Source organism: Neopsephotus bourkii, unplaced genomic scaffold, assembly GCF_033783945.1.
Source record: "Neopsephotus bourkii isolate Nb327-2 ecotype Australia unplaced genomic scaffold, CSIRO-AGI_Nbou_v1 NB_838, whole genome shotgun sequence".
Classification (NCBI taxonomy): Eukaryota; Metazoa; Chordata; class Aves; order Psittaciformes; family Psittacidae; genus Neopsephotus; species Neopsephotus bourkii.
This window is the reverse complement of record NW_026901334.1, coordinates 3230187-3247287: the sequence shown is the minus strand read 5'-3', so window position 1 is coordinate 3247287 and position 17101 is coordinate 3230187. Positions and strand designations below refer to the sequence as shown.

Sequence of the window (17101 nt, the reverse complement as noted above, 5' to 3'; positions counted from 1 at the left end):
CGGCGGCGGCTCCGCTCCAGGTGCGGCGGCTCCGGCAACTTCCCGGTCCCGGCGGCGGCGTCGCTCGCTCGCTCGCTCGCTCCCTCGGTTCGCTCCGGTTCCCCGCGCCCTGTCCCGCAGCGGCTCCCCGGTGCGCCGCGGCCGCTCCGTCCCATTGCGTCCCATCGGCGCTACCGGTTCCTTCCCCGTCTCTTCCCGTCCCCTTCCCGTCGGCGGCGCCGGTTCCCCCCCCCATTTGTCCCCCGGTGCCCGCTGGTCGCTCTTCGGGCCGCCGGTCCCCGGTGACGCCGTTCCCCTCCGGTCTCTTGCAGCCCCGCAGCCAAGCAGCAACATGTGGCTCCTGGAGCGGCTGCGCGGCGTGGCCGAGAACGGGTCCCGTGGCGCGGGGCCGGAGGATTCCCCCCGCGGCTCCCGCTACAGCAACGTCCTCACCCCCGACAAGATCCCCGACTTCTTCATCCCGCCCAAGCTGAGCGCGGCGCCCGCTGAGGCCGAGGGCTCCGAGCCCCCCGCGACGCCCACCCTGGGTCCCTCGGCCTCGGAGCAGGACCTGGCCGGGCGCAAGCCCCCTCGCAGCCCCCGGGCCTCCAGCCGTCCCCGTGCCCGCCACATCATCCAGATCGAGAGCGCCGAGGACTGGACAGCCGAGGGGGGCTTCGGCACCAACGTGGACCCGCAGGCGCAGACGGCCATGTCGCTGCCTTATGTACCCAAGGCTCAGACCTCCTACGGCTTCGCCACGCTGGTGGAGAGCCCCCACACGCGGCGCAAGGAGTCCCTGTTCCACAGCGAGCACAGCAGCCTCTGCCCCTCGCCGGCCACCTCGCCCAGTGCCCAGCGCAGAGCCAAGCTCAACGGGGACAGCGGTCCCCGGGGTCCCGCAGACCTGGGTGCAGCCCTCATGCACCCCGGGCGCTACTTCAGCGGCGGCGAGAGCGACACCGGCTCCTCGGCCGAGTCCTCGCCCTTCGGCTCCCCGCTGCTGTCCCGCTCCGTGTCCCTGCTGAAGATCTTCAGCCAGGAGAGCCAGTCCAAGATGATCAAGCTGAAGCACTCGGTGGCCCGCAACAGCTCCTTATCCACCGACGACAGCTCCGCCGACACCAGCCCCAGCGCCCAGCGCCGCTCCCGCAGCGCCCCGGCAGGGACGCAGCCTCCGACCGCGCTGCTGCCGTTGGATGCTCCGCGGGGCCGGGATCGGGAGCAGAGCCTGAGGCTGAGCCGCGGTGGGAGCCTGCGCTTGGCCGCTGAGTACGACCCCTCCAACGCCCGCCTGCGTGTGCGGCTCGTCTCCGCCGAGGACCTCTACGATGCTCTGGTCGATGTGCGCAGCATCAACTGCTGCGTCTCGCTGTGCCTCAACCCCGGGAAGCTGCAGAAGCAGCGCAGCACCATCGTCAAGAACAGCCGCAACCCCGTCTTCAACGAGGACTTCTTCTTCGATGGGCTGGGCCTCGGCCACGCCAGGAAGATGTCCCTGAAGCTCAAGGTGGTCAACAAAGGCAGCAGCCTTAAGCGGGACACGCTGCTGGGGGAGAAGGAGCTGCCGCTCACCACCCTCCTGGCCTTGTAGGTGCTTGCTGCAGCCCCGGAGGGAGCGCTGACCCCCTGCCCTGCTGGAGGTGTGTGGGTCCCCATGGGGATGGTGGCACTGCCAGGGGCTCTGCCAGCTGCATCCCTCCTTCAGCAGGGCAGGCAGAGCCCCTGCTCCCCCCACCCTGCTCCCTCCTGGAGTCCTGCTATAAGCAGGGAGCCACCATCCTGTCTCCATCAGGAAGGATGGAGGCCACCTCCCAGGCTCTGCCCTCCCTGGTGCCCGCACTCTGCAGCTGGCCAGCACGATGCTTGGAGGTGGGTAGGTCTCTGTAGCATACGACCAAAGCCCCAGCTCCTGCAGTCAGGTGATCACATCGATCTCAGCTTTAACTTAAGACAAGTTTCCAGTCTTGGGAAGCACGGGGGTGACCCAGGAGCCGGCTGAGGGAGGGATGAGCCCGGTTTGAGGCTTCTGAGCCCTTCCTGGGCTCTTTCCCAGCCCTGAGGGCCTGCAGATGTGCGAGTTGCCTTGGTCCGACACCTGCAGCCTCCCGGGACACCCTCCCTGTGTCCCGTCCCCCCCCCAGCAGCATCCCTGCTGCTGATCCCTGCAGGAAACTGCTCACGGGGCTGCCCAAACCCAGGAGCGGCCGGATCCTGCTCGTGCGCATCCCTACCTGCAGGAGGGTGATGCCAGGAGGGTACCACTGGGGCTGGATGATGCTTCCCCTCCATCCCCTGTGGGGCTAAGGGGTGTCAGCACCCACCGGGCAGGAGGGATGTGTCCCATGGGGCCACAAAGCTGCTGCGTGCAGTGGGACCTGCAGGGCTCTGCAGTATCCCTTTGGTCCCCATCAAATGCTCCCATCCTTTCCCATCCCGGCTGGAGGCACCGGGAGCCTTGTTGTTGCTTGGTGTGGTGCTCCCTGGCCTCGGGCTCTGCATGTCCCAATGGAAGGGAGCAGGATCCGCAGCGCTCCCATCCCTGCCTGTTGCAACACGCGTGGACACCCGCACACACGTGTCCCTCGGTGTTAACCTCTGTCGCCGGCAGTTGATGTTCCTTCCTTGTCCTTTGCAGCAGATGGCACGTTTCAGTGTTGGCTATTTATATCCCAGGCTGATCTTTCCCTGCCTGTAAATACATTGCAGGTACTCGAGGCATGGTTCTGGTAGCGCCGTGTTTGCATGTTGGGGGGTGTGTGTGTGTATTTGGGGTGATCGTGGCTGTTTGTTGAGCTTGTGGCTGAAAATAACCCGTGTAGGAGGGAAGGGAGCAGACGCCTTCCTCCTCCATGGGGAAGCTCCCACCTGAGGCATCCCACCATAGCCCAGGAGCCAACATGGGGAGAGCCCTGACCCCCGAGTGCCGTGGGGGGCCCTGGGGGCAAGAAGGGGACCCTGCTGCTGCCGACGGCTCTGTGCATGTCCCATTGGGATGCTGTGGTCCCCAGGGGTCTTGCATCCCCATGAGGCTGATGGGACCCAGGGGAAGGGAAACAGGAGCTGGGCAAAGTTTTTGGTGCCCTATGAGAGGGGTTGGGGGTGATGCACCCCCACGGCAGAGCCTTTGGCTTTGGGGAAGGGGGATGCTGAGAGCAGGGTCCTGGGATGCTCCTCAGGTTGGGGCTGGCCCTGGGGGAGACCCAAGGGCCCGGGGCTTGTGCTGTTGTCCCCATGCCCCCCCCACCCCGGGCTCAAGTGGCCATCACAGAGCCCTGGGCTGTGCTGCTGCAATGTGGGAGCTGGGGCTATGGCCTGGCTGGGTATTTCCTCCCTTGTAGCTCTTTTCTACTGTTCCTGCTTTGATATTTCTGTGGCTGGATTTAATGATGCATTTTTGGAGTGGAAAACATCAATACGTCTCTATTGATATACCTGGCTGGAATGGTTCTTTACAGATGATTCCCCCTTTTTAGTGCAATAAAGTCATTTCTAACACAGATGCTGCTGTTGCTCAGGCTCCTGGTTTCCTCCCAAAGATGTTCCCTTCCCTTTTCACTGCCGTGGATGTGGAGTCCCCCCCATCCCTGTTAAATCCCTGTCTCCTTGTGCTGGGGAAGCGGAGCTGCACCTCTGGGGCTGCCATGGGGCAATGACAGCGCTTCCCCATGTCGCTGCCCTTTCCCAGCAGGCTCCATGTGCTTCCAAAGCTCTTTCCCGATCAGCCGTGGGGTGAGGTGGAAGCAGCTCTCCCTGGGGAGAAGTGGGAATGTGGGGAAAGGGGCTGTTGTGGACATTGCCTGTGTGGGGATAGGGAGAGACCCTTCCCATGAGCATCCTTCCTCCTCCTCGGCTGTGCTGGTGATGAAGGATGTGATGCTGGGTTTGGGCTGTGGTGCCGCCCTTGGGGTTGCTCTTTGGGAGGCAGCTGAGCTCTGACCCCATGGCAGAGCAGGGCTGGAAGTGATCCCTGCTGCTTCCCATCTCCACAGCCCATTGTCCCTCCAAACCCTGGATTGGTGTGAAAACCAACCCGATGCTATGGAGCATCCGACGCTATGGAGCATCCAATGCTATGGAGATCCCCGATTCTCCATAGCACAAGGACTGTGTGTGTCGAACGAGCTGCTCCCGGGGCATCCATTGGCCCATCTCCCTCCCCTGCCCCGGCTGTCAGCATTCCCATTGCCCTGGGATTCTTTATCCCCACTTCCCTGTGCTTTTAACCCCCTGAAGAAGAGAGGGAGGCTCTTTTGTTCACTAAATGCCATTCTTCTGCTTTCTCCTCTAATAATCTGTCACTGTGGGGAGGAATCAAAGGCCGGGAGCACCAAAACAGCTCCTCCTGCCCCCACAGGGGTAGGGGAGGCAGCGTTTGGCAGGTACCAGGCTTCTCAGCCCTGCTTTTTCTAGAGGTGTAAAGCAGCAGCAGCCCCTCGTGAGCCGAGGCTGATGAAGTTGGTGCTGAACCCAAGAGGATGGGGTCAGCCTCAACGCACGCAAAGTGCCTGGGAAGTGTTCAACAGGGAAAGCGCTTGGAAGCAGCCAGAGCTGGGGAGTGAAAGGGGCATCTTGTGGGGGCAGATTTAACTCTGAATTTGTAATGGATTCATTGTGGGATGGAAACGCAGCTGCTTCCCAAGCTGGGGTCAGGCTGGGATGAGCCTCTCCCCTGGGAGCTGGCTGGGAGGGAGCAGGGGGATACAGCCCCTCCACACAACACAGCCCCACTGAGGGATGCTCCAGCCCTGGGAGCCTGCCCATGGCCGGGGTTTGTCTCCATGGACCCGGACCTGCAGGATCCCTGCAGGAAACTGAGGCAGAGGATGCGGAGGAGCCGGTGGCAGCCGCGCATTCACCTGGGTTGATGCACACACGGAGCTGGGCTATTTTTAGTCCCTGTTTTTCCACAACGGGAAGGACTCAACTTGAGAGAACATTGCCTGGAGCTCGCTCAGCAGCGGTGGGAGGCACAGGAGGGGCTCAGGGTTCAGACACAGCCGGGCTGCGAAGCAGGAATGGGGCTCCCCACGGTGTCCCCACAGAAGGACCCCAATCCCCAGTGGGTCCCCACAGTGGCTCTATCCCCACTCCAGGTTTTGGTGCTGTTGAGGTTGAGGGAGCCCCGATTCCCGGCTCCCCCCCCTGTATTCCCAGCCTGCCCGTATCCATGTGTTGCCCCCCCACCTCCCCACCCCACCCCTTGCGACCCAGCTGCCGATTTACCGGTTTGGTCAGAAAAAGCATCTTCCCGTTGCCTGGCAACGCTCGGCCGCCTGGTCCAGCGCCGGGGGCGGGCTCCGTGGTGGTGGTGGTGGGTTTATGGGGGGGCTCCTCCTCACCTGCAGCCCTCACCGGGGCTGTTCGGGGCTGGTGATGGGCACGGTGCATGTGAAGCGGCAGCAGCAGGGTTTGCATTGCCAATGCTGGGGGGGCTGCGTGATGGCATTTGGGGGGGTGCCATCACCCCTCATTGTGCTCCCAAGGCAGCAAACCCAGCAGCAACCTGTTGCCTTCCTGCAGGACGAGATACAGGTTGGTGAATGGGTGTTTGTTGCTATCAGATGGGACAGGGTGACAAAAAACTGGGTTCCTCTTGGAGCGAGACCCCTGCATCCATCACCCCCCCAACCTCCCGGGGCAGTGATGGGGGACCGGTGACTGTGGTGTGGTGGCCATTGCCACCAGGAGTTGTGCTGTGCCGTGGGGGTCCTGTGCTGGAGCTCTGGGATGTGGCCCTGGACAGCCAGCGTTGGCCGTTGGGATGTGCTGGGAAGCAGTGTGAATGCCCTGGCTGCAGGAGAGCATCGGCCTCCCTTGGTCTCCTCCTTGGCTTTATTGTGAGCATTTATCTTCCATGGCAGTGTGTCTGGTTTAAAGCAGAGAGAAGAGACTCCCACTGCTCCAGGGAGGAAAACAGAACTTAATTGAATCCCACAATCCCTCATAGTCACATCAGGCGTGAGAGGAAGCCGGAGGAGAGCGATTCCCATTCCCCCTTGTGCTCCCATGCCCATCCAGGGGATATGGACCCCCTCCCACCCCCGGGCCGGCAGCAGGGACAACCTTCGGCTCCTCCTTGGTGGGTCTGTAGAAGCCATGGGGTGGAAGCAGCAGCTCCGGGGTATCCCCAGGGCTCTGCCTGTCACCGCCAGCCCCGGGGCACCCGTTTCGCTTTGCTCTCCTGCTTTGAGGCTGCCAATCCAACAAGAACCTGGGGCTAGATCCTGCCTCCGCAGCCAGGGAACAGCGGGGAGAGGATGGGAAGTCAAAGACATTCACGCAAACCCCTGGAGCTGCGTGGCTCCGAGGATGGATGAGTGCGAGGGCAGACGCTGCCCTGCAGGGTGAGGGATGTCTCCCTGCCTCTGCTCGCTGGCTCCGGTGCCCTGCTCCTCGCTAGAGCTCCGAACGCTGCCTTTCAAACGTTCGCAAAATGCCCCCAAAAGCATCAAACAGGCCCAGGTGGGAGGCAAAGAGAAACGGCACAAACAAAGCAGACGGGAGGATGCGTTAAACGCCAGCAGCCGCCGGCAAACACGCGAGTACAGCGCAGGCGGCGTTCGGGGCCACGGGCTGTGCCCAAGGGCTGGCTCCTGTGCGAGGTGGGGGGCGTTCGGGATGTGTCATGGGGAACCCCTGCAGCACGGCGTTGGGAAGGGCTGGGAGATACTCTGGATGCAGGAGCGGGGTGCGAGGCCGGGTTGGGACCGCCTCTGCCATCGCAGGCCGGTGATGCTGGACACAGCGCAAGGGAGCTCGCCTGGCATTGCCATGGAAATGGAGATAATGGAGCGGGGAGGGCCGGGAGCTCCGGCAGCCGCAGCTTGACAGGGAGATGCCTCCGGCCACCATCATCTGCCGGAGCAGCGCCGAGAGTTCCAGCTCAGTGCCCATCACAACACATCCCCTGCCTGGATGGCAGCAAACACGTCCCTGCGGCGGGTGAAGCCCTCAGCCCCCCCTTGTACCCAAGACAACGGCAGAGGTTGCATCGGGCAGCCCCTAAAAACGCCTATTGAAACCCTCCAACGTCCCCGCTGCCAGGTTGGGCTGAATTCGCATCCGCAGCTCCCGATCCAATGCAATTGCCAGCTGAGATTGCTGTAATCACTAATCTTATCAAGCACATCAGTGTGGAGTGAGAGCACCGCAATTAGCACGGGCAGGAGCCGCAGGTGAGCTGCTGCTCGGGGAGTATTTATGTCACTTGTGCCAGGGGAGGATGTGCTTGATTGATGCTTGCTGGGGCTGAGCTTTATCCACCCCGGGCAGAATGGGATGAGGCAACGCCAGAGCCATGGGGCTCTGCAGGAAGCCGGCTTCTGCTGGGGAAGGATTTGCCTTTCCTGTTCCCCCATCACCAAAACCCCCGAAGAAGAGGGTGAAGAGTCCTTGAGCAGCGCTGCTGTGCCTCGGCTTGGCACAGGTGGTGAATACCAGCCTTAATCCTGGCTTTCCTGGTGCCATCACTCCTGGCTCCATCCCAGCCCTGCTTGGGTCCCCCTCACTGAGCTGATGGAGATTTGGTGGCCTGATCCCCAGCAAAGCATCTCCCTCTGCAAGGCCATGGGGGAGGCAGCTCCTGCTCCCCATCCTCCTACAGGCAGCACAGTGGGGACTCATTGGTGTGCACCCCCCACCCAGTGTGAGCACCCACATTACAAGGCCCCAGAGGAGCTGTGCTGGGGGCACTGTGTCCCCCAAACCCAGCAGATGGGTATGAACCTGCTCTTGATGCACAATCTCTTCCCTTCCCACCAGCACTGGTTGGCATTGGGTGCTGGGAGCTGCTTTGGCACTGGGACCATTCGCTGGGTGCCATGGGCAGCTCCATGCCCATGCTGGCAAAGCCCAGAGAGCAGGACCAGGATCGGGCTGGATGTGGCTCATTTAAGGGGGGGCTCAGCCCTGGGTACCACTGATGCCAAAGAGTGGTGCAGGGAGGCGGGGGGTGCTCGGGCATCCCCAGGAGCATCACTGATCCCTGCGCATGCGGGTACCCCCCCGATGGCACGCGTTTGGGGGTGTCGGGGTCCCCCCCCTCGCTGCAGCTGCAGCGGCTTTAGGGTGGTGTTGCACGGGCACCTACCAAAAGCTTCTCACTTTGCCACCCCCAGCCGTCTGTCGCTGCTGACACTCCCTGACAGGAATAAACTCCAGCACCCACCATATGTTTGCTGCTTCTGCTGCCTGCGCTCACTTGTTACTATATATTTCCAACGCCTCTGTTGGTCCCCAGTGGTGATGGGGTTGGGATGCTGGGCTGTGGGGCCAGCGGAGCTTCTGGCATCCTTGCGGCAGATGGGGCTGTGGAGGAGCTGATGTGCTCTGTAGGGAGCCGGAGGTTTCCGTATGGGTCTGGTGGCTCTGGGGCTGGGCAGAGCTCAGCACACCCGAGCTGGAGATGGTACCTGGAGCTGATGGCATGAGCTGTATCATAAGTCTTTCACTGGGATGGGGACATGAGCCTGTGTGATGGCTCTGGGTTGTGCCCACAGGATGGTCCCAAAGGAAAACAGCATTCCAGTGTCTGAAGGGGGCTATGAGGATGCTGGAGAGGGGCTCTTCATCAGAGGCTGTAGTGATAGGACAACGGGTGATGGGTTCAGACTGAAACAGAGGAAGTTCAGGTTGAATATAAGGCAGAAGCTCTTCCCTGTGAGGGTGCTGAGGCGCTGGCACAGGGTGCCCAGAGAAGTGGCGAATGCGACATCCCTGGCATCCCACATCCCACATCCCATGCAGAGCTTTAATTGAACCATGCAGCCTTGACTCCTGGTTTGAATTGCAGCCTAAGGAGGCTGGGGCAGCAGGAGAGGAAAACACGGAGCTGCAAGGAAACACCTGGGGAAAGAAAAGAGCAGTTACTGGTGACTGATGTGTCCGGGGCTCTGTCCTTATGTGCCACAGCACCAGCAGAGGGGAGCTCTTCCCCGCACTTGGCAAGCGGAGCCATGCGGAGCAGGGTGAGGGGAACGGATCCTTCCTGGGCCCGTGCTGCTTCCGTGTTATTGTTAACCCCTGGTGCACAAAAGCTGCCCCTTTCCCCCCATTCCAGAGGGGATTTTGCCTGTTTGCACAGGCAGGGTCATAGAATCCCAGCCTGGTTTGGGTTGAAGGGACCTTAAAGCTCCTCCAGCTCCAACCCCTGCCACGGGCAGGGACCCCTTCCACTGGAGCAGCTCCAAGCCCCTGTGTCCAACCTGGCCTTGAGCACTGCCAGGGATGGGGCAGCCACAGCTTCTCTGGGCACCCTGTGCCAGCGCCTCAGCACCCTCACAGGGAAGAGCTTCTGCCTAAGAGCTCAGCTCAGTCTCCCCTCGGGCAGGTTCAAGCCATTCCCCTTGGCCTGTCCCTACAGGCCCTTGTCCCAAGCCCCTCTCCAGGTTTCCTGCAGCCCCTTTAGGCACTGGAGCTGCTCTAAGGTCTCCCCTTCAGGAGCCTTCTCTTCTCCAGGCTGCCCCAGCCCAGCTCTCTCAGCCTGGCTCCAGAGCAGAGCTGCTCCAGCCCTCGCAGCATCAGCATGGATGGGGCAGGGGAGCGAGGATGCAGATGTGGGGCTGGGGACAGGGATACCCCAGCACAGCTCAGCACCATCCTGCTCTCTGCCATCGGGGTGTCCCTGTGGTCAATCACGCAGCTCGGATGTGCTGCCTGGGCTTGTCCTCCCTACAGCACAGGCTGGGATCTCACTCCTGAACTCATTGACTTTGAGCATCTTGGAAACCGGTGCTTGCAAACAAGCCAGGAGGAACAGCAGCAAACAAGCCCGGCCTCAGGAATGCGGCCTCATCCCACACTTTGGATCCCCCCCGTTCTCCCCCTTCCCTCCTTTGCCAAAGGGATTGAAGCTGCTGTAATAAAACCAGGGAAGAAAGCAAGCTGTAGCCCCCACCTTGACGCAGGCACCATGGCAACTGGATCAAGGGGACACCTGTACATTTCCATTCCAGGCTCCCACTATCTCAATAGGCAGAGCAGCACTAATTAGAATCCCAGCATCAGCAGCAGGAAAGGAGGGAAGGAGCCCGGGAGCAGGGCACTGGGGTTCAGAGCACACCAGCACTGATGGGCACCGGGGGATTCTGCCTAAGAGCTCATCTCCATCTCCCCTCGGGCAGGTTAAAGCCATTCCCCTTCTCCTGTCCCTATAGGCCCTTGTCCAAAGGCTCTCTCCGGGTTTCCTGTAGCAGGGCTGGATCCTGCTGCGGTGCCTGCATGGCCCTGGCACTGCCTGCACCATCCAGGGAGCTCCTGCATCCACCCCCATTCCCCCCATCATCCAGGCAGGCCCCAGCATCCTCATGCACATCTCCTGGGCTGGTCCAGCACTGATGGTGTCCAGGAGCCACGCTCCTTGGGGATTGGGCTGGATTGGGTGGTTTTAACCATTTCCCCATGTTCTCCCACTGGGCATGTGACCCTCGGCAGGCATTGAGCCACCATCTCCCTCTGGTTGGTGATGGATGGGTCTCAAATCACTCCTGGCCTGAGGCAAAAGCATGGGCTCACACCAGGAGGGATGGCTGGGGCCGGAGCCGGGTGATTCTCCCAGGAGGCTGCTTGTTTTCTCCATCCAAGCCATGGAGGATGCTCAGCAGGAGCCGTTGTTCCTCCTCCTCCTCCTCTTCACCCATCCCCGTGTGCTGAGGGATGCTCCATCCCCAGCCAAGCCCTGCCACGGGGCTGCAGCACCAGGGGCCGGGCGAGCGCCCTCATCCCCATCCCCATCCCCATCCCCATCCTCAACTTTGGGGAGAAGAAAATTCCTTGTTTCCATGGGAACCAGAGCAAGGAAAGTTTCTGGGGCTGCAGCTGGGATCGTGCCCGGGGGCAGGGGGGAGAGGGGTTTGGACCCGCATCTCCCCCCTTGGGGTGCCCCATTCCCACCTCCTGCACCCCGAGGTGCAGGGGAGCACCGGAGCTCCTCACCCCCCCGCTGCGGGGCTGTGTCAGGAGCCGTCTGACATCAGCTGAGCCGCGGCCATGGCTCCGATCTGCTCCTCTCCCCCGAGGCGAAAGCTGCTGCTGGGGGAGCGGGGAAGGGCTCCGGCAGCATCAGCATCGCTGTGTGTGGGGCTGGAGGGTCCCAGCAGCACCGGGCCCTCCTCACCGGGCCCTCCCATCACTCAGCAACCGGTTGGCAGGGCCTGGATGTCGGCAGGGGCAGAGATTTGGGGCAGCTTTAGGGGTTTCCTTCCTCCTTTATAACTCCTGACTCTGGGACACTCAGGATGCAGGGAGCAAGGGCAGCAGCTCCCTGTGGAAGGGGCATCAGGACCCCTCTGAGCAGCTGCCTCCCCCCTCCAGGGACATCCATCCTTCTGCATCCCTCCCTTTGCCACTGGGTACCAGGTGAATCCCATCTCCCTCCTTTGCCCCCAGGTGTTTGGAGTGGATTTGGGAGCAGGATGTGAGGAGCACAGCGGGCACCCCACACCTTGTGGGTCCTTGGGATGCTTCTGGGGCTTCCTGCTGGTCCCCAGGGCACCACCACCCTCTGCAGCCCCACAGGATGAGGCCAGGACCCCCGACACCCCCCATATCCCCTCCCCAGACCTTGGAGATTGCCTGGAGCAGGGGGTTAATGACGCATCCAGACAGAGCCTGACCTTTCCACCTTCCAGCTTCACCTGCAGCTCCCTTTTCCCTGCCATTATCTGCATGGGTGCCTGTGGATTTCATTTCCATATTCATGGTGCTTTAATGACCATGTAATATCTTTATGTTCTGCAATTAAATGTGAAATCTTTCTTTTGTGGGGTGTCCCCCCCTTCTGCAGATCAGCATCTGCACAGGATCATTTGTGGCATCTGAGCAGAGAAAGGGGAGGCTGGGCAGGAGGGAGACTGGGATTGATGAAGCCTCAGAGAGCAGCTCCACCACCAAACGTCCTCCTTGCCATTGAAACCAATGAGGGTTGGGAGGGAGCAGCTCTGGGCCACCCTTTGGGGCAGCTCCTGTGGCTTTTGGAGTGACTTGAAGCCATGGAAGCACAAACGTGAACACACAGGGCTCAAAATGGGCAGCAAGATCCAAAGCGTGACTGAAGCGCTGCTGGTGTCACTGTGGGTGCAGAAGGGTCCTGTGCCCCATCCCACCCCAATGGGACCCCCAGAGCCTCTCCATGCAGTGTGTTGGTCTGTCCATCCCCCATCAGGCAGCCCTGGGATGGAAAGGTTGCCTGGAGCAGGGCAGGGAGATGGAGATGGAGAGCTCATTCCAGCTCCTATCGCTCCATCTCCATTCCCAGAGCTAATGGGCATCTCTGCCGGCTGCGCCATCCCCTCCCTGGGACCCTAATTGGGTTTCAGCCCTGCGAGATGGATGGGGCTGGGCGGAGAGCAGAGCAAGGAGGAAGAGGAGGAGGCAGACACAGATCCCCCCCCCCTTGCCCTCCATCACCTCCTGCCCCTCTGCGTGCCCATGGGGAGCCCTTGTGTGAGGTGTCTCCCATCACATCATGGGGTGGCTGTTGGGGACGGGCAGGGCATCCCCAGGGAGCAGAGCTGGGCTGTACCCAGCGGGTGGGTGGTGATGCTGAAGCCCCCCCCCTTCCTTTCCCCCCAAGCTCTATGTGGCTCCTCTCAGCCTCCCCCTCCTTTTCCCTCGGTCCTTTTGAAGCTGCAGCTGTGAACAAGATGTTTGTGAGGCTGAGGCGCATTGAATAAAGATGGGGCTGCAAAACACCTTCTCCCGGGGCTGCCGGCTGGGAAGGGCAGCGCTGAATTCATTGGGAATGCTGCCAGGCGCTGCGGGAGCCTCAGCCCGGGCAGTTGGAGCAACACGTGCTGACACCCCACAGACATGTGTGACAGCCCGTGTCCACCCCCTGAGCACATGCGTGTGCATGGGGGGCAGCCACATGTCCCATCAGGCCACAAGTGCCTGCAGTGACACACGTGAGGGACCCTTGTCCATCCTGCACCCATCCCACAGGTCCTGGGGGGGGCTCCTGGGATGTGAGGATGGATGCAAGATGTGAGGATGGAGCAGGGCAGGGTGGTCAGGATGCTCCTTCCCAGTGCCATCACTGCATCCCACTGCTCCACAAGGATGCAGGGCTTCCTCACCCCCATAAGGATGACAGGCACCAGGATGAATGAGTCCCTCATCAGCACTGCTTCATTCAGCTCCCTCTTGGAGTCAGCAGCTCAGGGTACCACATGGCAGCATCCGAGCTGTGCCCATGGCAGCATCCAAGCTGTGCCCATGGCAGCAGGGCCAAGGGGGTGCTCAGAGCACTTTGTCCTCAGTCTGTATTTCAAACCCAGAACCTTCCCTGGGTGCAGGATTGATCCCATCAACCCCACAGCAAAGGGGCCATGGGGGAGGCTGCAGTGTGGGGTGGTCAAGAGGGTACCCCATGGTGAAAGACCATGACTTGGTGCAGGAGGGGCTTTGTGTTGCTTTGCTGTTCCCTTGGCTCCAGCTCCAGGCATTCCCACACCAGCAGAGTGTGCTCGGAGGAAGCAACCATTCCCTGTCCCCAAATCACTGCTATCCCGGTGCTGGCCTTGTGGGAATGTTGACATCTGGAGATGGATTTGCCATCCCAGTGCCACCGCACACTTGGCAGACACGAGGAGCTGCAAAGCCTTCACTTGCCTGTTGGAACTGTCACATCCCAGCTTCCTGCCTGTACCCGCGATGCCAGCCCGTATTCCAGCACCTGGGATGGCTGTTACCTGACCTGCAGGGCTAATCCCTTAGGGCTGCACTGGAATTCCCAGTCCCATGGCAACGCCATCAAATCAGCTTGTCAGGATGGGATTGGAGGTGAATTTGGAAAGCTAGAGGTTGCTGCAGGAGGGAGGGAAAAGGAAATAGTGCCCATTTGGGATGCTATGCTCCATTTGGGATGCTATGCTCCATTTGGGATGCTATGCTCCATTTGGGATGCTATGCTCCATTTGGGATGCTATGCTCCATTTGGGATGCTGATGCAGGCACGGTTGTTATGGGAGCTGTGAGACAGGAGGCATCCAGGGTCTCTGCTCCACATGTCGCCTCCCCAACACCTTGTAACAGTTGGAAAGATGGATCTTGGACTTGGACCAGGCTTCCACGTCAGGGCTGTAGTGGCTGAGGAGGAGAGGATCAGTAACAAGTGGATTGAGCATCACAGCGGCATTCCCTCCAGGAAGCCCATCCCTGCATCACAACCAGGAGTGAATGACTACCCCTGGAGAGTCATCACCTCGGTCAAGGGTCTTTGGGCACTGGTGCTGATATCACCATCAGGGACAGAAGCTTCTCTTATGCTTGTAGCTGTTGCACTTCATAGGAGTTCCCAAAATGCTTCCTGTATGATCTGTTTTGACAAGGGCTGTAGGGACAGGACAAGGGGAATGGCTTTAAGGTCCCATCCAACCCAAACCAGGCTGCGATTCCATGAGGTTGGTGGCACCTCAACCCCTCCACCCTCTCAAGTGGCCATGCTGGGATGGACAGAACCTGCACAAGGGCTGCACAGACCATACGTGTTCAATGAGCAGCTCACAGTGCTGGGGTGGGGGGGTCCCGAGGAGCTGGCACGTTCCAAAGCATAGAGGCTGTTGGAAAACCTGAAGCAGCAGGTTATTTGTGAGGAGCAGAGCTCCATCTAGCATCCATGGAAACTGATGCTTCTCCACAGCTCCATTGAGAGCTACTTGAAATGGCCAAAGCTGTTCTCCTATCTGTTCACAGCCTCAACCGACAGGAAACTTAAGTGTTTCTTTACAGCCAAAGCTTGTACACACAGCTCTCACCTCCTCTGCATCGCCAGCATCCTTCGTGCCTCCAGCAGGACGTGTTTGGACACAAACCCCCACTTTCCCAAGGCAGGGTTAGTCCTTTCCCAATCCTGCTATAGGGCTTTTTTTCCCTTTCAAAGCTGCTTTTTGAACCCATGTAAGCCTTTACTCGTATCTCCAGTCCCTTGTGGCTGCGCTGTATCCAGTGGATAGGTCTTTGCTGTTTTGTCTCCAGGCTGTAAAGCTGTTCCAGGAAGCATCATTGCTTACCAGGTACAGCCCAGGAGGGCAAGGCTGATGTGGTTTAGAGGCAAAGCAACCCTGGTTTTGGGCAAAGTCCCTTCATCCTTCTATGCTTTGTTGTCTTTGCCCACAGAGCAGCAGTTGTAAACTGGGGAGCATCACAACATCAGTGGCAGGCAGATGGAGAGCTCCAGTCACCAGCATCCCAACCCCTGCTTGGGGTTTAAAGGCCTTTGAGAAGCTCAACATCAACATCAGGCAGCAGAATGGGTACAGGCAGTGGGGCTGAGCTGCTGCCCCCTTCCCCACTGTGCTGGGGTGCCCCTGGCTGGGTGCTGGGTGCTGGGTGCATCCCTTCCTTCCTCACTGACCTTGGGCTCTGCAGGGCTGCTGCTCTCATCTTCTCACTCCTCAATGTGGCTGCAAAACTGCTCAGGGCTTCTTTATCCCTCCCTTCCTCAATCTTATCCCAGAGGTGCTTCCACCATCGCGGATGGGCTCAGCCTTGGTCAGTGGTGGCTCTGCCTTGGACCTGGCTTTATGGGTTTTATGGGATGCAGGGAAGCTTTGAGCAGCTACACACAGAAGCCACCCTTGAACCCATGGGCTGCCTGAGCTGCTTCCCACATCCCATAGGGAAGCTCCCGGAGCAAACTGCAAACAAAAGACCTGAGAATCCATGCCCATTCCTGGTCCTGAGGCAAAGCCTTCCTGCTTTTTGTGGGGGGCAAAAGACCTGGGAGGCAGGCAGGAAGCAGCCCTGAAAGGGAACTATTGGAATGGAATAAAGAGCATCTGCAACGTGTTAGTCCTTTGAGAAGGGAATAAAGGGCTGCTGAAGTGCGCTGGGGCAGGGCTCAAGGGCCACCACTTCAGAAGCACTTGAGGATGCTTTGCTTCCCAAGCTCAAAAGCCTGAGTGAAACCGGGTGCGGAGGCTGCTCCTGGGGAAAGGAGCTTGGGAATCCTCCCTGGGCACAGCTCTATGGGGGCATCACTGCTGTGGGACAGAGCTGCATCGACTTGAGCTGAGTGAGCATAGAACCAGGGAATGGGTTGGGTTGGAAGGGACCTTAAAGCTCATCCAGTCCCAACCCCTGCCACGGGCAGGGACCCCTTCCACTGGAGCAGCTTGCTCCAAGCCCCTGTGTCCAACCTGGCCTTGAGCACTGCCAGGGATGGGGCAGCCACAGCTTCTCTGGGCACCCTGTGCCAGCGCCTCAGCACCCTCACAGGGAAGAGCTTCTGCCTAAGAGCTCAGCTCAGTCTCCCCTCGGGCAGGTTCAAGCCATTCCCCTTGGCCTGTCCCTACAGGCCCTTGTCCCAAGCCCCTCTCCAGGTTCCCTGCAGCCCCTTGGGGCACTGGGAGCGGTGTCACAGGCGTGCGCTGCTAGGTTGTGCTCAGCAGCCCTTCAACAGCACAGCCCCAGCCGCTGGTGCCAGTGCATCCCTGGGGCTCCGGGGCACGGCCATGGTGCAGAGCCAGCATCCTGGGGCTCCAACCCCAATTCCCCCCTTCCCTCCCGCTAACTGGGATCCAGCAGCTGCTGAGCAACACACAGGGCCACTGACTGCTTCCTGCAGAGTGCAGCTTGGCGAGCAACTGACTCCGTGATCAATTGACTCCAGTGATCAATTGACTCCAGTAATAGATTGACTCTGGTGATCAATTGATTCTGGTGATCAATTGATTCTGGTGATCCATTGACTGATGATTGATTAACTCTGGTGATCACTGACTCTGGTGATCGATTAACTCTGGTAATCGATTGACTCTGGTGATCAATTGATTCTGGTGATTGATTGAGTCCAGCAATCGATTGACTCTGGTGATCGATTAACCCTGGTGATCAATTGACTCTGGTGATCAACTGACTCTGGTGATCAGTTGATGTCGGTGATCAACTGACTCTGGTGATCAATTGATGTCAGTGATCAATTAAATCTGGTGATCAATTGACCCCAGTGATCGATTGATTCTGGTGGTTGATTCTGGTGATCGACTGATTCCAGTGATCGATTAACCCTGGTGATCAATTGATTCTGGTGATTGATTTATTCCGGTGATCAATTGATTCCAGTGATCGATTGACTCCGGTGATCAACAGCCTCTGGTGATTGATTGACTCCGGTGATCAA

The 17101-nt window shown here is 59.8% G+C and overlaps 1 protein-coding gene across 1 annotated transcript; it reads left to right on the top strand.

Annotated features, from left to right (window-relative positions):
* Positions 1-255: 255 nt before the first annotated feature.
* C2CD4C (C2 calcium dependent domain containing 4C) lies at positions 256-1593 on the top strand. Its single transcript, XM_061356063.1, has one exon. The coding sequence runs from the start codon at positions 332-334 to the stop codon at positions 1571-1573; it is 1242 nt and encodes a 413-aa protein (XP_061212047.1). The 5' UTR covers positions 256-331; the 3' UTR covers positions 1574-1593.
* Positions 1594-17101: the final 15508 nt, after the last annotated feature.